Here is a 20,188-nt window from a genome sequence, read left to right as displayed (position 1 = left end):
TATATATATTAAAGTCGGGGCATGGCAATAATACATTAGATTAGATGAAAGAGGTGATAGTGCCGCTGCTCTCCTCACATAGTCTCACATTATATCCGCGTCCATTTAATGCTCCTAACAAACACTCCCAACTGTAAAAGCAATAAAAGATGGCCCTAGCTAAGACCTGCTAATATAAATAAACAGTTTTTGAAGTACCTCATTCACTCACTCAACATACATATCTACCTACTTAACTCACTATCACTTCCCATCTTTCTCCCACTACTAGCTACCGTTTGCTTCTCCATTTCCTGCTTCAATGGCGGCAGCTGGGGAGCTCAGAAGGCAGTGTGTGACCAGCACAGTGGTTGTGGTGGTGGTTCTGTCTTTGCTTAATGGGGTTGGAGCTGAACCACAAGTACCTTGCTACTTCATTTTTGGGGATTCCCTGGTGGATAATGGGAATAACAATGCGCTGCAATCTTTGGCTAGAGCCGATTACCTGCCCTATGGGATTGACTTTAATGGTGGACCGACTGGAAGGTTTTCCAACGGGAAGACTACTGTTGATGTGATTGGTAAGCTTGCTTCTCTCACTCTATAAACAAGTCATTTTACATTCCGGTCACTTTCTTCATTCACATACAAACGTTTTGTGCACTTAATGCTGAGAAGTCACAATAGTGTTCCTCTAGAATTTGATTTGTGATTGTCATCATTGCAATTTTCAGCACATTATCTTCATCTGTAATCATCACTGTCCCCCGAAATATCTTTACTTGGCCCTTTATCTATTAATTAAGCTCTAAAGTTAATAGGTACTCGATGACAATTATCAAGTTAAATTCAGATAAAAATACCTGCCACTAGGCATTTTATCACAAGGCAAGGCTCCAAAGGAGCAAATTCCTTCTTGCCGATCTAAAAAATTCGGACGAGGAATATGGTTGTGAATACAAACGAACAAAATTATAAATCTAGAATACGACTTCTGGTCTACTCTTCTTTATTAGCTACACTTCTCTGTAACCAAAAGGAAAAAATGTTACTCTTCTTGGGTTGTGTGCCTCCCTTTAATTCCAAGCACATGGGTTTGCTTGTGGCACTTAATATTCCATGGACTAAAAAGGCCAAGGGGAAAAAGAGCAGGTAAAGAAAAACTGCATCATCAGAATAACTTTACTACTAGATTGAAACCCAACATTATGCAATAGTCTGCATTGTTTTTTTTGGAATTGAAACTGGAAATCATTACAAAAGAGCCAAAAAACAAAGCAGTTCAACCCTTCCTCCTTATTCAAATAGGTGGAGGGTGGTCAAAAATACAGAAAGGATTGCAGTAGTTTGCATTTTCGATGCTTAAGTTTTTTCTATTGTCTAACTTATTGTTGAAAATTGGACAGCTGAGCTTTTGGGGTTCGATGATTATATACCTCCCTATGCTTCAACCAGAGGCCAAGAGATACTCAAAGGAGTCAATTTTGCGTCTGCAGCAGCAGGGATTAGAGAGGAAACTGGACAACAGCTGGTATTGTTTCTATTAGCTTCTACGGCTATGTGACCAGTTCTATTCTTCACATGGTAACATTCAATTAATTTCCTTTAATAATCTTTTATTTGTAGGGAGGGCGTATCAGCTTTAGTGGGCAGGTGCAGAATTACCAAAACGCAGTGTCTCAAGTAGTAGAATTACTAGGAAGCGAGGACGCAGCCGCAAATCACTTGAGCAAATGCATATATTCAATCGGAATGGGTAGCAACGATTACCTTAACAACTATTTCATGCCTCAATTCTATTCCAGTAGCAGGCAATTCTCCACAGACGAGTATGCTGATGCTCTTATTGAAGCATATTCCCAGCAAATCAGGGTTAGTCCAAAGTTATTGTCTTTTGCTTCTTCCCCTTGTTCCAAACGCAGAGCTTCAACAAGCCCATCTTCAATTGCAAGCTGAACTGATGTTTTGTTCCTGTGATTTTCAGAATTTGTATAACTATGGAGCAAGGAAAATGGTGCTATTTGGGATTGGTCAGATAGGGTGCAGCCCCAATGAATTGGCCCAGAATAGCCAAGATGGTTCAACCTGCGTTGAAAGAATCAATTCTGCAAACCAAATATTCAACAACAGATTGAAATCCCTCGTTGATCAGGTTAACAACCAGCTTACAGATGCAAGGGCCATCTACATCAATGCTTATGGGATCTTCCAAGACATAATGAGCAACCCTACAGCCTACGGTAACTAGTCTAGTCTTCCGCCCCAGAACATTTCTTTCACTTTCTCGAGAATCCCATCATATTATAGTACACTCCCTCATCGATTTCTACCTCTCTGGGCATAAATTTTCAGGCTTCACGGTTACAAATGCTGGGTGCTGCGGAGTAGGGAGGAACAATGGTCAGATTACATGTCTGCCTTTTCAAACTCCATGCCAAAACAGGAGGGAACACCTGTTTTGGGATGCTTTTCATCCAACAGAGGCTGGAAACGCCGTTGTTGCAAGAAGAGCTTACAATGCAGAATCTGCATCGGATGCTTACCCCATTGACATCCACCGCTTAGCTCAGATCTGAAGATGGACACGCCAAGCTGGTGTGGGTCACTAAATGGGTCGCAATTATTAGAGTATGAATGTGGTGTGTAGTTTTTGAATGTAACATAAGATAATGTCTGCTCTTTTTCTTTCTGCACATGAAAATCTTAAATGTTTATGGGTCCGCATTCCAAGTGTAGTTGTCATAAGTTTTGCATGACTTGGAATTAAATATCCATGCAGAAATATTATAATTGTATGTCTTTCATTAATTAAATTTTATTAAAAATACTTATAGACCTGTTTCTTTAAGAGAAACTATACTGTAATGCGACGCCCCCGATTAAAATAAGTAAATCGAATAGGAACCCCCCGTGTAGATATGAATACAAAGACAGTCATTACTCATTAGAAATTAGAAATTTGTCTATAAATGTTGAAGTTCTTGAAGAAAATAATATTTTTAAAACTGAATATATTATTGAATGAATGGAAAAATTAATTTTTGTTATCTTATTCTAATGCTGATTAACTTCCTGATTACTAAATTTATTTTAAAGTTACACGCGCGCGCACACGCACATCAAGCCTTGCAAGGAGACTATCTATTCCGGTCCAATGTTCTCGAGTAGTAGAAACTAGAAAGCTAACAACGGTGAATTTAATTTACAAAATGGGCTGATTCGGCCTAACAAGCGAGGCCGTCCAAGAGGGGGAAAAAATCTGCCTAATAAGAAGGCGGATCGCTACGCCATGCAGCAACAGAGGAAAACGCATTTGCGAACTAGGAATAGATAACAGATTGATGAAGAAAGGAATAAATTTCAGGATTCAAGGTTGGAAAGGAAACGCAGCAACTGAAAATTGATGAAGAAAGGAAAAAAGGTTTAAAACGCTTGTCGTCCAATACGGAGTCATATACTAGCTACGCTGCTGTAGCAGCAGCAGAGGCAGAAGGGACTCGGGAGGGGAATATGAGCCGGAAGCGTTTTCTTAGTATATTATACTGCATCATATCCTCAGGGTTAGATAACTAATTTGAAGATATTAAAAAAATTAGTTAAGTTATTTGTCACAAATATGTGTTGGTCACTCTAAAATATCCTCTTTGCAATTATTCTTTGGTGGGAATTTCTTATGATCAATAAGAATATTTTGAGAAAAAAATGAGAGGCAAAATAAATCGAAGTCTTATATTTAGCATCAAATTCAACCCAATCTAGTTTTTATACTAAGAACGGAAGGTAGTATATGAGTTCTATACATTATTGTCTTAATTGTCTATATAAACTTTATACTGTACACATTTTTAATCTGCTCCTGCTGGATTGTGCATACCAAATGAAACGCTGCGGCAGAACAGGGACTTGGTACGTATCTTGGGATGGCTTTCATCCCAAGAGGCTGTGAACGGAATCATAACAATGTCTGCATATAATGCATAAAATCCAGCCTTCATTTTGTCAGATCACTCCCCAACGACTTCATATTGGTAATTTCAGTGCTTGATTTCAGGATGAAGCCAAACATGTGTGACAATAGCATACCATCACATTACCCAAATGTTTTCTGATGGAATCTGAGTTTTGACATAAATGATCTATCTATCTTTTGAGGCGACAGAAGAAATAACACAGTTCCAGGAAAAAGCTGAACTCAGACAATTTCATTTCATGCCAATGCAGGACAAAATGATATGATGGCGCTCATGTACATTACTGAACACATCTCTGCTGCTACGCACAGAACTGGATTGTCATGTTGTGTCTCTGCTCAAATCCTCATGATACCTTTGACTGGAAATCACAACTATACATGTCAGGGCGAAGCCAAAACACATTAGATTAGATGAAGGAGGTGACTGTGCTGCAGCTGTTTCCCACGGCTAATGGTCCTAACGAACACTCCCAACCGTATAAGCAATTAAAGATGGCCCTAGCCAAGACCTTCTATATATGCGTAGCTTTTTAAGTTCCTTATTCCCTCGCACCCATACACATCTGCCTACTTAAGGTCACTACCTCTCTCCATCTCTTCCACTCCCACTACTTGCTATTGTTTGTTCTCCATTTCTTGCTTCAATGGCAGCTAAGGAGCTCCTAAGGAAGTGGATGATGAGCACGGTGGCTGTGGGGGTGTTTCTGTCTTTGTTTAGTGGGGTTGGAGCTAAACCGCAAGTACCTTGCTACTTCATTTTCGGGGATTCGTTGGTGGATAATGGGAATAACAATGTGCTGCAATCTTTGGCTAGAGCTGATTACCTGCCTTATGGGATTGACTTTAATGGTGGACCGACTGGAAGGTTTTCCAATGGGAAAACTAATGTCGATGTAATTGGTGCGCTTGCCCTCTCAATCACCTTAATTAGCTCAAAAAAAAGTCATTATACTAAAAATTTCACTTTACATTCTAGTCACTCTCTTAATTCAGCTATGAACGCTTTGTGGACTTGATGCTGAGAAGTCATATTAGTGCTCCTTGCATGCGGTTGTAATTCTCATGAACGCAATTCTCAGCCTTTATCTTCATCTCTAATCATCATCGTTCACTGAAATAGTAGGAGAGTTTTTACCTGATCCTTAGGACCTTAATATACTGCTTAAGCTCTCAGGTTACCAGCAAATAGATGACAATTATCATGCTAACATTCAGATTACACGGAAAATGGAGTTTGTAAATACATAGAAACACAATTGTCCATCTAGAAAACGTCTCCTGGTTTTACTGTCATTTGAGTTGCTCTTTTTGAGGTGTGTGCCTCATGATTCCAAGACATGATTTTCACTGTCATATGGTTCTTGGAGTTCGTTTGTGACATTTAATGTTCCATTCATCCATTGACTAAAAGCCAAAAGGACAGAGAAAGGAAGGTAAAGTAAAACAGCACCAGCAGAAAAAATTTTACCATTTTTTTTTCTCTAATACAAAGCAGAAAATGTTTACAACAAGATCTGAATTCACCGAAAGTAGGAAATATTCTCCGTCATCCAACTTACTGTTTAAAAACTTACAGCTGAGCTCTTGGGGCTCGATGATTACATACGTCCCTATGCTACAATCAGAGGCCAGGACATACTCAAAGGAGTCAATTATGCTTCCGCAGCTGCAGGGATTAGAGAGGAAACTGGACAACATCTGGTACATTTTCTTTCTTTCTTTTTTTTTTCTTTTTTTTTAACTATTAGCTTTTATGGCTATGACATCATCACTTCTACTCTTCATTTGGTCACGTTTAATTGATTTCCCATAATCTCCCCCCCCTCCCCCTCTTTTGTTGGGGTAAAAATCTTCTCTTGTTTGTAGGGAATGCGCATCAGCTTTAGTAGGCAGGTGCAGAATCACCAAAACACGGTGGCAAAAATAGTAGATATGCTGGGAGACGAGAAATCAGCTGCAAATTACTTAAGCAAGTGCTTATACTCAATAGGAATGGGTAGCAATGATTACCTTAACAACTATTTCATGCCTCAACTCTATTCCAGCAGCAGGCAGTTCTCACCAGTCGAGTATGCTGATGTTCTTATTGAATCATATGCCCAGAAACTCAGGGTTAGTCCAAAGTTCCCTGTTTCATCCATTTTTGAAAAATTCAGATTTTCAATTACAAGGTGAACTGTCTAGCTTTTGTGTTTTTCAGTGTTTGTATAACTATGGAGCAAGGAAAATGGTGCTATTTGGGATTGGGCAGATAGGATGCAGCCCCAATGAATTGGCCCAGAATAGCCAAGATGGCACAACCTGTGTTGAAAGAATCAATTCTGCGAACCAAATATTCAACAACAAATTGAAATCCCTCGTTGATCAACTCAACAAGCAGCTGTCAGATGCAAGGTTTATCTACATCAATTCTTATGGCATCTTTCAAGATATCATCAACAACCCTTCAGCCTACTGTAACCACACTCCACTCAAGAACATTTTCGATTCTTACTTTCCGTCACTTTCTAGTGAATCGCGTCACTTTACATTGCACAACTCATCGGTTTGTTCCTCTATCTGGACATAATTTTTTGTAGGCTTTAAGGTCACTAATGCTGGGTGCTGCGGGGTAGGAAGAAACAACGGTCAAATTACATGTTTGCCTTTGCAAATTCCATGCGAGAACAGGAGAGAGTACCTGTTTTGGGATGCTTACCATCCGACTGAGGCGGGAAACGCCATTATTGCAAGCAGAGCTTACAGTGCCCAATCTGCATCTGACGCTTACCCGATTGATATTCGCCGCTTAGCTCAGATCTGAAGACATGTCATCAATGGAGACGCCAATTTGGCGGGATACGATCAAAATGTGTCGCCATTATTTGATGATGCTTGTAACGCGGAGAAATTATTACGTGAGCATCATGTCAGTCTATTGCTTTTTTTTTTTTTCCTTTGTTTTTTTGGCCAACTATTCAATTGTTTTCAATAAAATTATTTGAGACACTGTGCGACTGTGGGATTGAGAGTGTTGGAAGAAGAGTATATTTTTTTAAAATACTAGCTCCGGTCCTAAATATAGCAGTTAGGTGACTAATTTGAGTAGATTAAGGAAACAAGTTAAGTTAGTTATTTGTAATAAATAAGTGTTGTCTTTCCTAAAATATCCTTAGCAATCAAGTTTATTAGTTAGAACTATCATTATTATAAGATTATTTTGAAAAAATAAATAAATATAAGAAATAAAATAGATTAGGGTCTTATATTTAAGATTAAAATAAAAATCAAACCAGGACTTATATGAAAGATTAGAGATAGTAGTATTTTAAGAAAGTTCAAAAATATAAAGTTATTGATATGTCAACTCACCATATAAGCTTAGAGATTACCATACAATTTTCAAATAGTTATTAATTGATATTTACTTTTAATTAATAGAGATTAGTGATAGGTTGAAAAAAAAGGAAGGCAGAGGCTGTAACTAGCCAACTATTCGTCTAGTCCCATTTCCCTCTCTGAAATTCGCAAATGGCATAAATTATTCAAAGGTTCATTAAAATCATTTATTACATTTTTATGCTTCAGCTTAACATGTTTTCACATATTTCCACTTTTTTTTAAATCTATATCAAGATATTTTTATTATTTAATAGGAAGGGACCCGATATTAAAATGGAGAGAAAGCCAATTGTTAGTGTACATTTTTTATTTGTAACGTTTATCATAGATATATTTTTGGAATAATTTTATAATTTTATAATCTGAAAAATGTTATTTGCTACAGTACTCCAAAAAGTTGTGTTTGGCATAATTAAACTGATTGCAATACTATCATATTCAAATTAAATAATAAAAATAAATCTATATCACTTAATTTATCTATTCTTTCCATCATTTATAATTTCATATAAATAATTTTTTTGAAAATTTTGATAAAAAATAATACATGTTATGAAAATGTTTAATTTATTGATTGACATTAACTCCTCACTGGGAAAAAGATTGTTGGGCGTGCCCAAGGGCAAAGGGTTTGTGGCCGGGGGCAGGCCGAATTCCTGAGACCAATAGGCCCATTCTTTATTTGTGGTTGGAGAAAAGGGATGGAGTTAGGAGGAAGAGTAATTATTATTTCCTTCCTGTAAATGAAATTTAGGGGTATTTAGATAAAAACTAAACCATAATTTTAAAAATAATTTTATAATATATAAATTAAATATGTGAGAGGAGTTTTATTTTAATTTGTGTGAAAATACTTTTAAGAAGCACTTTTGGGAAAAATCAAACACCCTTTTACTACATTTTTACGCCTTTTGTTAATATTGGAATGCCGCACTCAATTCTTTCACATATCTTCACTCTATGACACCATTTGATATGAAGCATTGAAAATGAGAAATAGAGATTAAGATTGAGATTGAGAAAATAATGTTTAGCATGGGAGATTACTTGTTACATGGTATTAGACAAACTCATGTATGTGAGATTGAGGAATACTATCGAGGGAAGTGATATTCCTCAATCTTACTTTTATGAGTTTTTCTAATCCTATATAACAAGCAATTACTCATGTTAAAGACTTTTATTAATAATTTTTTTTAATTGTAATCCTAATTCCTATCCCTTATTTTCAATCCTTCATATCAAACGAGACCTATATTTTTATTAAGATACTACCTTCAGTTTTAATATAAGAGTTAGTTGACCAATTTGAGTAGATTATGGAAATAAGTCAAGTTAGTTATTTGTAAAAAATATGTGTTATCTTTCTTAAAATATTCTTGCTAATCAAGTATATTGGTTAGAATTAATATTATTACAAGAACCATCTTTAAAAAAATAATAAATATAAGAAACAAAGTGGATTGAGGTCTTATATTTAGGACTAAAATAAAAATGAAATGAGTCTTATATTTAGGATTGAGGTAGTGTTACTTTTTATTATTGCTGCTCAACTATTTTATTTATATCCTTCTGCATTTGTCCTGCTTAATTAAAATTTTTTAATTTCAGCCAATATACAAATTGGACGCAAAGCCTTATTATGTGTGTATGTGCGAAATTGATTCTTGCCAAAGTCATGAAGCCGGTCGGTCTGGACCATATATATTACTACCTCCAGTCCTAATTATAAGACCCATTGACTAATTTGAGGAGATTAAGGAAGTAAGTTAGTTAGTTATTTGTAACAAATAACTAAATAAGTGTGTCATTCCTAAAATATCCTTGCTAATTAAGTGTGTTGGTTAGAACTATAATTATTAGAAGGACCATCTTGGAAAAAATGCATAAATATGAGAGACAAAATGGATTGGAGTCTTATAATTAGACCAAACTAAAAGTCAAACGGGGTCTTATATTAAGAACGGAGGTAGTACTTCTTAAGTATAAGCGGTCGATGATGCAGCTGTTGGTGGCTGCAACTTTTATCTGCAAAATTGTGTAAGAGCTGATTCCTTAGCGCCTTGCTTCTTCATATTTGGGGACTCTCTCTCTGACAGTGGCAACAACAACTTCCTTCCGACGACGGCCAAAGCTAATTACTTTCCCTACGGCATTGACTTCCCCGGCGGTTCCACCGGAAGGTTCACCAATAACTTCAATTCCGTCGACTACCTCGGTAATATTTCTTCCCCATATATATTTAACTTTGCCACTTTGTTATGCGTACGTTGAGACTAAAAGTTTAGGTGATTTTTCAGCCAAGTTCATGGGGGTGGATTTGATCCAACCCTTCACAAATACAAGTGGTTCAAACATTCTTAAAGGGGTTAATTATGCATCTGGTGCTGGAGGAATTCTCGATGACACCGGCATCCTACAGGTAACTCTATATATATTCATGAACTTGGCGTTTCATTTGGTTTTCTCTTTTCGTAAGCTTACTAATTGGGATTATATATTGATGATTCCTCTTTAATATATATGTCAGGGTGATCGTTTGAACCTGCGCTCACAGATAACAAAACACAAACTCATATTTACTTCCGTTGCTGTTAAACTTGGAGGTGTTGATGCAGCTAAACAATACCTGAGCAAGTGTTTATATCACATGAATATAGGCCGAAATGATTATTTCGACAACTACCTCAAGCCCTTCTTTAGCTTAACCACGTTTACTGATGATCTTATAGCTCGATATGCGCTGCAAATTAAGGTCTGTACATATATCCGCCATTGTTATTTTCTGCATTTTCGTTTTCTTTTTCCTGCATGCGTCAGAGATTTGTGAGATCTTTTAGCCAGGGGCATGCATGTGCAGGCTTTGTATGGGGTAGGGGCGAGAAAATTTGCTTTGGTTGGACTTGGGCCTATAGGATGCGTTCCCAGGAAAAGAAACACAAATGGTGAGTGTGTACAAGAGTTGAACGCAGCAGGCTCCATGTTACAATCAAAAGCTGAGATCATTGGTTGATCGGCTCAATTCAGAGTACAATGGTAAAGCCTCCTTCATAATGGTCAACAGTTCTGCAATCTCCTCCCAGAGCCCTGCCTTTCTGGGTACGTATCCATTTTTTACCCCTTCAATTCCTTCATTTTAATTACGTACGTTAGATGATAGTGATAAACAAAATATCATCAGACTAGCTAGTAATAATATTTACTGGTCATATATTCATTTCAGCATTGAAGAATAAGAACGATTCTTGTTGCAAAACGGTGTCGTCTACTGGGCTGTGTGTTAAGAACGTGACGCCGTGCCAGGACAGGGATAACTACGTATTTTGGGATGGCCTTCATACCACTGACGCTGCCCACAAAATCTATGCACTCTCACAATTTAACGCCTCAAATTCAAACTTCACTTACCCTATGGATATCACCCATTTACTTTCTCTCTCCCTTTCTTCCTGACCTACTCCGTCGCCGGCCTCCTGAACAACATATATATACGTGTGTGTGGGTGTGTATTGCTTCACACACACGCACATATATGGTGGTACCACTATGTATGTGTATATGTATAAGCATAAATAATCAACCCGTCTAGCTTCGGCATATATATGTATGGGGTTATCTTTTCAAATATATCATAATATTATATACTCCTCTAAATCTTAATATAAGACTTAATTAGAGAGTTGATGTTTGTTTTATATTTAAGACTTATTTCACATGTTTATTAGTTTTTTCTTAAACTAACCTTTTTAATATTCACTCAACAATAATCAAATAAGAGAAGGAGAAAAGAAACTTAAGACAGATGTTTAAGACATTTTTTAAAAAATATCATATTAACTAATTTAATTAACATCTTTAATTTATTCAAATTAGTTAATTAGCTTTTACGTTAAGGACTGAAAGAGTAATATGAGCATTATTTCTATTCATCTTCCAGCTGTTTTCATTCCAACAGTCTTTATTTCCTGTTCTGTTATCCAAGGAATTTAATTAACCCTCATGAAATAAGGTTCACAGAGATTAATTAATAATCAATATGCCGTTAATTGCAAAGCCATTATGAAAGAAATTAATTATCATGGAATTAAAATAATTTTAGGTGGTATATGTTTTAATTCTATTGACAATATAACTAAAAGTGTGTGATCCAGAAATTAAATTGTTTAAATAAATATGAATGTCTTAGTTTTAAATTGTTAAATGTTGGAGGTGATCTAGAAATCAATCAATCAATTAACTATATTTTTAAAAACTTGTAATACCCAATTCATTTAAAAACGGCTGGGTATGACATTATGAGATTTGAATATATTTAATTAATTAATGATATTTGAATAATACTTTGATTAGAATTTGGGTATATTGAATTAAATGAGAAACATTATTATTAAATAAAATTTTAATTGGATGCTCAAATGAAGAAACTAATGATTAATTTTGAATTTGAACAATATCTTAATTGAGATGTAATATATTGAATTAAATAGAAAGTATCATAATTAAATAGTATGTCAATTGGGGCCTAAAAGGATAAATAAATAAATAAATTTAAATTTTCATATGTTTCTTCTAAATTCCGTATATCTAATTCAAATTTCATTTGAATGAATAAAAAAATCACACTTCTATAAAAAGTGAATATTGATTAGAATTTAAAATCTAATCAAATATTCTAGTTCGTGCATCGCACAAGAGAGAAATTTCTAGTTAATAATAAGATTGCTTGCAGATGAAGCAGGGAGCAGTTGTACATTTTGTTGTTCTCTTTTTGTGACTGCGATCGAAGACATGCGTAATGAAATTAGTTAGGTAGTGCGGAAATGACAATAAAAGAAGAAAGCTTTAAGAAGCTTAAGAAATAAGGAATTTACAAATTACAAAGTGCTTCAGAAGTTCTTAATTAATTAAAGATGATAATAGCAGGAATTCGCCTATTTATTAGAGGCTGGAGCGCACATTTCTATCATGTTTTTGTTTTTGTTTTTAATTTTTTTTATTATTCACAGATCCATTATATCTTCTACAGAATTCAAATTCACAACTTCATGTTTAAGAAACACTTAACAGATGCTTTGGATCTTATGGGAATACTATTATTTGCATTAAGGTCTTGAGGTAACAAATCACGAAGCCATATTTGCTGCTATCACGAGCATACGTGGGACAGCTGAAGCAGCCCAACAAAACGTGCGCAAGTGATTGAATCGTAAAACGGCGTCGTCTACCTGTATGGGTATATTATTTCGTATCCTAGTATTATACTCCTTTGGTCCTATTTATAGGACAAAGAGAGAGAAAATTTTTTGATCCTATTTATAGGTGATTTTATTAAATTTTTAGCATGGATGTACTATTTTGTTATTTATTTATTAGAATGTGGATAATTATCTTTTTTAAGAGCGTATTTATTACATAGGAATAAGGTTGAAAAATTATTATATTTTAGCAGAGAGTTAATGCGGTTTATAATTTTTCTTGATTTGTGTGAAATATGTTAAAAATGTTTTATAAATAGGACCAGAAGAGTAATTAATTATTAATATTGTAGTAGTAAAAACCAAAGGTAAAAGAGGCAAGAATACGGGGGAAAAAAGAAAATAACCCCCATCCAAAGACCAGCAGAGAGAGAATTCTCACCACGTATTTATAGCAAAGAAAATGTAACCACTCCAAGAATATTTAACAAACTCATTAATAGACGATAAACTATACCCACCAGCATACCAGCCATATTTAATTACTACATACTAATCAATGAATAACAACCCAAACTGATCTATCAAATAATCCAATCAGAAATCATAAACCAACGCATGAATGTAGGATAATTAAAAAAAATTGCTTCCATTGTAACATCATTAATGAGAAGGTGACAATTATTTACCAGAGATCCCATAGTTATTTATAATTATATATACATATATATGTATATATGTATATTATTTTCTAAATTGTTCATATTATATATATGTTTCGTCTTTCTGAATAAGAAAGATTAAAGTTAGGATAAGATTCTAAGTAACTTGTTTTGCTAACAAAGGTTGGTTCAGTTATGGTAAAGAGTTGACTAAAAAAAACCTACAAGATCGTGAGTACAAATTTAGCTGCCATACGAGAACTTTGCATGTTAATGCTTAGTGAGCAAAAGTTAGTTAAACTGATGAGTGTATTATAACGTGCACAAGTTTTTGGGAGAAACACTTCCCAAAAGGCAACTATTGAAATTGGAGAGCTTAAGGCCTTCTATATAAGGCCCTTACTTCAAGGGAACCTTTTCAATACGGGACTCATGACAATGCACCCTACTTGAGAGGTGACATTTCGGTAGCCCCTCACCATGACACTCCATTTAGCTTCTTGGTAATTAGAACCCTCTATAGGTAGCCCTCCTTAGTTAGCCGGCGCTCAATGGAAGTACTATTGTAATGAGTACAAGTTCTTAAGAAAATCACACTCCAAATGCTAGCCATTAAAGTTGGAGAGTCTAGGCCACTATCTTAAGGTGACCTCCCTAATATGAATGAGATTCATGACATATACATCAACAAGCTACCATACTTATTACTTGTGAACAATGCAGCTGATATTTTAGTTCATGACAGATATAAACCAACAAGTCAAATTACACTATATAAACAACGTACACGCCTTACACGGAAAAACCCATGTGATCTCGTGCCTCAATCAAATATCACTCTTAATTAATATCGTTGTCTCAATATGGAGAGTGAGAATAGTCGGTGTATGCGGAGGTTGGTGCAGATGCTGGTGGCTGTAACTTATTATCTGCAAACATGTGCAAGAGAAGATCCTCAAGTGCCTTGCTTCTTCATATATATTTGGCGACTCCTTCTCTGACAATGGCAGCATCAACAACAACCTTCCCACCGCCGTCAAATGTAATTACTTTCCCTACGGCATTGACTTCCCCGGCGGCGCCACCGGAAGGTTCACCAATAACTTCACTGTCCCCGACTACCTCAGTAATATTCCTTCCTATATCACTCATTTCACTAAACATATTGCTTCTACTTATTAGACTAACAATTTTAGGTGATTTTACAACTAAGTTTGTGGGGCTCAATCTCTTGATTCCGCCCTTTACATATACAAGTGGTTCAGACATTCTTATAGGGGTTAGTTATGCATCTGGTGCTGCAGGAATTCTGCCAGAGGCCGGCATGCAATATGCAACTATATTTATATATTTATATTCATCAACTTGGCGTTTCATTTTTTTCCCCCCTTTATTAATGGGAATTATATATTAACGAATTCCTTTGTATATATCAGTGTGTTGATATCAGCATGGGATCACAGATAACATATCAGCAAGTCATAGTTGCTGCTATTACAGGCAGACTTGGGAGCATTGAAGCGGCCCAGAAATACTTGCAGAAGTGCTTATATTCCGTCAATATTGGAGGCAATGATTACTTGAACAGGGCAAGAAAATAATGGTTGATTTTTTTCACTTAAACTCTTCATGTTGATTTTGGGTAAAAAAAAAAATAATGGTTTTCAATGCAAATGCTTAAAAGGGCACTTTAGGAAAATTAATTCATGTTTTTATAAATAACTAATTTAACTAATTTTTTATTATTTGTAAATTAATTACCTAACTTCTACGGGTGAATAAGAATTCAATGAGTAATAATTGTCAATATGTGGGGGCAGCATTTGTATGAACTAGGGGCAAGAAAGGTGACGGTTGTTGAAGTGGGGCAGATAGAATGCCTTCCAAGACAAATTAGCAAGTGTGGTAGCTGTGCACAAGAGCAGAACGAAGCCGCCTCGACGTTTGATTCAAAGCTCAGATCACTGGTTTCTCACTTCAATTCACAGTTCTCCGGCGACGCCTCCTTCATTTTCGTCAACATCACCGCCATCACCACCCTTAACCCTCACTTTCTGGGGTGTGTATGTGTACATATATATAGATATTAAAACATTAATGTCGTACATATAAACTTCTAATCTTGTACTAATGATGAGTTGGGGAATATGTGCCTGTGGACATGTATGTTTATTCTATTTCAGGATTGAAGGTTCAGAAGTCTTCTTGTTGCCGAAAGTTGGTGTCGTTTACTGGGCTGTGTGTTAAAAACGAGATGCCATGTGAGGACAGGGAAGAATATGTATTTATGGATGGCTTTCATAATGCAGACGCAGCCAACAGAATCCTTGCACTATCAGCAATATAACGGATCAAATCTAGCCTTCACTTATCCTATGGATATCAATGATCTCTTGCTCTCTTCCTCATCACAATGAACGCCAATTGTATCGCTTCATCATATATCTGTCTATTTTAATTACCACAATAAGCATAAATAATCAACACTTATATGTATGATTATATTTATTACTTTTTACTCCTTCCACTGGATAAAATTCTTAATTGTTCTTAACAACAGGTTTCATCTATTAATTTGCAACTTATAAGTGATATAAATCTCGGGTTCAATTCTATTTGTAACTTGAGACTGTTATATAATCTGTCTTTCTAATTCAAAGAACCGCCGATGAAACTGACCTTTAATTGTTTTTGTCCTTGAACTATTAGAAGGTGGCTAAACCAGTTCTGTGCTGGATTGAACTCATCACCACCTACATGCAAGGGGTTTACCCTTTAAGGGCGATGCACCGATCTGCCTGTAAAACCGACTTGATCAGATGTTGTGGTGGCAACATATATCGCAATAAATATATACACATATATATATGTTCATTAACACAAAAACAAACAGAGAGCGAACTATACATATACATATATATATATATATATATATATATGAATTTGCAATAGCGTGTGCAGAATAATGAAAGTGTCGTGTGGTGAGAAGAAGTAGTAAGGTGTGACGTACAGGGAGGCAAGCAAGTGCACCTGGAGCCACAATCTCCATGAGCAAATTGTGAGAGAATAATTAAGAGTATGGTATATTGACGCAAGATTGAGAGAAAAAATAGCGAGGCAGAGTTCAAAAGTCAAACTTGTTGATGATCATGTTGAGTAGTATGCAAATTGTTTCTTCCATTCAAGTTTATATATAAATTCCTTTTAATATTTGAAGCCTTTATTACCACCGCTCAAAGTTTCAATATTATATTTGTCAATTACTCCCCCCCCCCCGGGGGGGGGGATTCTGTTTACCACAGGACACCTATCCATTAAACTTTAATATAAGTTCCTGCATAAGATTTAATAAAATATGTATGATGCGTTTAAAAAACAAAATTCAGGTCATAGTTGCTCCCGATGAACTATAGAAATCAATGGGCGATTTTTAAAATTTTGACATTTAATTAATTTTCTTTTAATATGACTTTATAAAAATTACCGGAATGAGCATATGTTAATGATATTACGGCACTAAGCGGTAATTAGGCGCGCCAACTTGCCTACATTATATAGATCCAATCGGGGCCTTGGGTGCTCATTAATTTACGGAAGTTCTATCACGTAGTCAAAACTAAGATCAGAATGTTGTGATTTGATTCCTCTCCGTAATGAAATAAAATTAAATGAGGGTGCAAATGTGAATCGGATCCCCAAAACTCCTACATTGAGTTTAAACTACCAGAGCAAAAACTGGAATATCACAACGGATGCATCACACAAGATAGAAGGGGGAGGGGGGGGGGAGGAAATGGCTGAAAAACTGAATCGTTAGAAGGAGGAGAAACTAATGTAAACATCGTGAGAAGAATAATACTACCTCCAGTCTTATTTATAAGAACTCATTTACAAAATAGAAACGAGGTCTTATAATTGGGATCGGAGGTAGTATATTAATAACAAGATGGAAACTCTCATATTTAGTAAACTTTGTCAATTCCATATCTTAGAGGAAATATTCCTTACTTACCTCTCAATTAACAATTTTGCAATTAATGCAAAATACTGGATAATAAATTAAATTTAGAAAATCCCAATCAAATAACCCGACCATCAAGGGCGCATGATGCAATCCTAAAGTCCAACACTCGCAAAAATGCCCTATAAATAGATGTGTATATGCATATGCCTCAACACACACATCAAATTAGAGGAATCGTATGTATGTCAGTGAATAGAGAGAGATGGGGATTTGTAAGAGTAATAAGGTATTTTGGATGTTGCAGCTGGTGATGGCGGTGGCTGCAACTTATTATGCAGAGGGAAAGCCCTGTATGTACATATTTGGAGACTCTTTGTCTGAGCATGGAAATAACAACCTCCTTCCCACCTTGGCTAAATACAATTACCCTCCCTATGGCATCGACTTCCCTTTCGGAGCCACCGGAAGAGCCACCAATGGCCGCACTGCCCCCGACTTCCTCTGTACCTAACATCTCTCTCTTTTATATTATTCATTTATATCCTCCAACCATATACTATATTTCTTATTATTAATTAACATGCTTCATGTATGCATTATATTGCTGTATCCTGAATTGTAGTTTAGAGCATGTTTGATCGGTTTTACATTTAAAAACCGCTAAAACCATGGTTTGTTTTAGGTTGTACTAACTCGTATATTTATGGTTGATGTGATTACATTCGCAGCTGAACTTATGGGGTTGCCGTTGATTCCACCCTTTGCAAATACAAGAGGTTCAGATATTCTGAAAGGGGTCAATTATGCTTCTGGTGCTGCAGGAATTCTCTTTGACACCGGCGAGAAAATGGTATTCATTTTTGTTCTTCGTATTTTGATTTGATGGAATCAGTAATCAATCGGTTTGATTTGGATATTAGGGTGCCGACATCAGCATGGACGCACAGATAAGGAATCATGGAATCACAGCCTCTGCCATTGCTGCGAGATTTGGGGGTGTGGAAGCAGCCCGAAGATACTTAAATAAGTGCTTATACTATGTCAATATTGGCAGCAACGATTACCTAAACAACTATTTCATGCCCCAGTATTACCCATCAAGCCACATCTACAACTTAACCCAGTTCACTGATCTTCTTATTGCTCAATATTCTCGGCAATTAAGGGTATATATAGACATATCATGCTCTATATATATATATATATACACATATATGGTTTTCTACAAAATCTCTAAGAATGAGAGGAATTAATGTGTGTGTGTGTAATTGTGTTGGGGATGGAAGGCGTTGCATGCAGTAGGAGGCAGAAAGTTTGCTTTGGTGAGCTTGGGGTCCATCGGATGCGCGCCGGCGGTAACTGCAGCAAATAATGGCTCGTGTGTGCAACAGCAGAACACAGCGGCCTCCATGTTTAATGAAAAGCTCAGACAATTGGTTGATCGCCTCAACTCAGACTTCCCTGCTAATCCCGCCCACCTTCATTTTTGTCAACACCACTGCCATCTTCTCCCTCAACCCTGACTTCCTCAGTATATATATCCATTTTTCTTATTCCCTTCATATAAATAATAGTATAATTCTAATATATATATATATATATATATATATATTTCAGGGTTCAAGGTTGTAAACGCAAGTTGTTGCCAAACGGTGGCGTCGACGGGGCTGTGTGTTGCGAACGGGACGCCATGCAAGAACAGGGACGAGTTCGTATTTTGGGATGGGTTTCATACCACTGAGGCTGTCAACAGAATCTTTGCGAGTTCTGCATATAATGCATCAAATCCAGCTTTCACTTACCCTGCCGATATCGCCTGTTTAGCTATTTTTCTTAATCCCTCCCCGTGACGAAGAAGAAGCACCAGGCCTCGCTTCATTTATATATATGACTGTATCATCTTATTATTAATAATTCCCACAATTACCTATAACTATTCGACCCAAATTGCTTCGGCATATATAAAAATGTATGGGTTTTAATATTACTTCTATCTGAATAATATGTATGAGCAGTATTAACATTACTGTTCATCAATTCCAAATTTCCAATTGCGCTCCACAAGTGTTCAATTCATGCTGTATAGGCACTGTGGTAGAACGAGGATGTTTACAGCTAGGTGAAGCGGAATTTTCTTTATTAATTTGTTTAACATTATATTCAAAAAATTAAAAATTTATTATATGAATAAAATATATTTAACGTTAAGATAAAGTTGATCTGTTTTGAAATTAATCTATAAGTATATTTAAACTCGTATGCAAATAAATATCAAAGGATGTTAGAGAAACAGAGCCATTCATAAACAAACAATTTAATCGGTACAAATGGTTAATTAAGGTTGAAAAGAATAATCATATAAAAATAAGAGTTTCAATATACTTATATTCTGACTTTTTTTAAAAAAATTATAATTGCTTGACAACATATCGATTATATTTGAATAATATTTTTAAAATTATAACTTAGAAGAAAAGTCAATTCTAACTTACGAATATGTTTGTTTTTAGGTTGTTAATTATATATGGCCATCTTGGATTTAGTGCTTAAAGCCTAGCTTAAGTTAGAATTTATTGGGTCTAAATTAAAATATTAAATATGCAAAGAAAAACTTCAAAGTCAATTATATTTATATATGAGAGATTAAGCTTACTGGGTTTAGAATTTTAAATATCCATCATGTTTATTGATATATTTGTGGGTTCAAAAATGGAACCAAAATATGAAATTTTAATGCATTGACAAGCAATTTATCTAAAATTAAGGGGATACCCCCCCCCCCACACACAGAGCTACGTATATATGTGTGTGTGACTGTGTGTTTACATGTGTCGAAAGAAAATGTTAGGTTGGCCAACATCGTGCTTGGAAAATCCCAATGAAGAGTGAGAGTTTGAATAATATGGCGGTTGCGGCGCCAATATAATTTGGTCAAAAGAGTTACTCCTCCGGTCCTTATTATAAAACCCAATTTGACTTTTTATTTGGTCCTAATTATAAGACCCAATCCATTTTCTCTCTTATATTTATGCAT

General features: G+C 35.7%; 4 protein-coding genes across 4 annotated transcripts; all 4 read left to right on the top strand.

Annotated features, from left to right (window-relative positions):
* Positions 1–126: 126 nt before the first annotated feature.
* LOC114722847 (GDSL esterase/lipase At1g29660) lies at positions 127–2,804 on the top strand. The gene is made up of 5 exons (XM_028908965.1): positions 127–560; positions 1,386–1,510; positions 1,606–1,851; positions 1,964–2,219; positions 2,332–2,804. Exons 1-5 carry the CDS (start codon positions 302–304, stop codon positions 2,553–2,555), a joined length of 1,110 nt encoding a protein of 369 aa, XP_028764798.1. The 5' UTR covers positions 127–301; the 3' UTR covers positions 2,556–2,804.
* A 1,792-nt stretch (positions 2,805–4,596) lies between these two features.
* LOC114722848 (GDSL esterase/lipase At1g29660-like) lies at positions 4,597–6,755 on the top strand. Its single transcript, XM_028908966.1, has 5 exons — positions 4,597–4,852; positions 5,529–5,653; positions 5,819–6,064; positions 6,153–6,408; positions 6,532–6,755. Exons 1-5 carry the CDS (start codon positions 4,597–4,599, stop codon positions 6,753–6,755), a joined length of 1,107 nt encoding a protein of 368 aa, XP_028764799.1.
* Positions 6,756–9,011: 2,256 nt separating this feature from the next.
* On the top strand, positions 9,012–10,786 carry LOC114722906 (GDSL esterase/lipase At5g45670-like). Its single transcript, XM_028909028.1, has 7 exons — positions 9,012–9,024; positions 9,339–9,551; positions 9,634–9,755; positions 9,864–10,088; positions 10,194–10,278; positions 10,361–10,432; positions 10,557–10,786. The coding sequence occupies exons 1-7, from the start codon at positions 9,012–9,014 to the stop codon at positions 10,784–10,786; spliced, it is 960 nt and encodes a 319-aa protein (XP_028764861.1).
* Positions 10,787–14,641: 3,855 nt separating this feature from the next.
* On the top strand, positions 14,642–19,004 carry LOC114722905 (GDSL esterase/lipase At1g29670-like). The gene is made up of 8 exons (XM_028909027.1): positions 14,642–14,779; positions 15,011–15,249; positions 15,374–15,428; positions 17,459–17,657; positions 17,883–18,004; positions 18,075–18,320; positions 18,441–18,642; positions 18,772–19,004. Exons 1-8 carry the CDS (start codon positions 14,642–14,644, stop codon positions 19,002–19,004), a joined length of 1,434 nt encoding a protein of 477 aa, XP_028764860.1.
* The last annotated feature ends 1,184 nt before the right edge of the window (positions 19,005–20,188 follow it).

The sequence above is a fragment of the Neltuma alba genome, unplaced genomic scaffold, assembly GCF_004799145.2.
Source record: "Neltuma alba isolate B1F8T4 unplaced genomic scaffold, ASM479914v2 tig00012116_pilon, whole genome shotgun sequence".
Taxonomy (NCBI): Eukaryota; Viridiplantae; Streptophyta; class Magnoliopsida; order Fabales; family Fabaceae; genus Neltuma; species Neltuma alba.
The sequence above is the reverse complement of the archived record's forward strand: the minus strand, read 5'-3'. Positions and strand labels throughout refer to the sequence as shown.

Excerpts from the sequence above, each read along its gene's own strand:
- LOC114722847 (XM_028908965.1), top strand. The coding sequence starts at position 302 with ATGGCGGCAGCTGGGGAGCTCAGAAGGCAGTGTGTGACCAGCACAGTG. Across the intron at positions 561-1,385 it reads GACTACTGTTGATGTGATTG|CTGAGCTTTTGGGGTTCGAT; the intron begins GTAAGCTTGCTT and ends AAAATTGGACAG. Across the intron at positions 1,852-1,963 it reads CATATTCCCAGCAAATCAGG|AATTTGTATAACTATGGAGC; the intron begins GTTAGTCCAAAG and ends TGTGATTTTCAG.
- LOC114722848 (XM_028908966.1), top strand. The coding sequence starts at position 4,597 with ATGGCAGCTAAGGAGCTCCTAAGGAAGTGGATGATGAGCACGGTGGCT. Across the intron at positions 5,654-5,818 it reads AGGAAACTGGACAACATCTG|GGAATGCGCATCAGCTTTAG; the intron begins GTACATTTTCTT and ends TCTTGTTTGTAG. Across the intron at positions 6,409-6,531 it reads CAACAACCCTTCAGCCTACT|GCTTTAAGGTCACTAATGCT; the intron begins GTAACCACACTC and ends AATTTTTTGTAG.
- LOC114722906 (XM_028909028.1), top strand. Across the intron at positions 9,756-9,863 it reads ATGACACCGGCATCCTACAG|GGTGATCGTTTGAACCTGCG; the intron begins GTAACTCTATAT and ends TATATATGTCAG. Across the intron at positions 10,433-10,556 it reads CCAGAGCCCTGCCTTTCTGG|CATTGAAGAATAAGAACGAT; the intron begins GTACGTATCCAT and ends TATTCATTTCAG.
- LOC114722905 (XM_028909027.1), top strand. The coding sequence starts at position 14,642 with ATGGGATCACAGATAACATATCAGCAAGTCATAGTTGCTGCTATTACA. Across the intron at positions 15,429-17,458 it reads TTGGTGTCGTTTACTGGGCT|CTGGTGATGGCGGTGGCTGC; the intron begins GTGTGTTAAAAA and ends TGGATGTTGCAG. Across the intron at positions 18,005-18,074 it reads TTGACACCGGCGAGAAAATG|GGTGCCGACATCAGCATGGA; the intron begins GTATTCATTTTT and ends TTTGGATATTAG.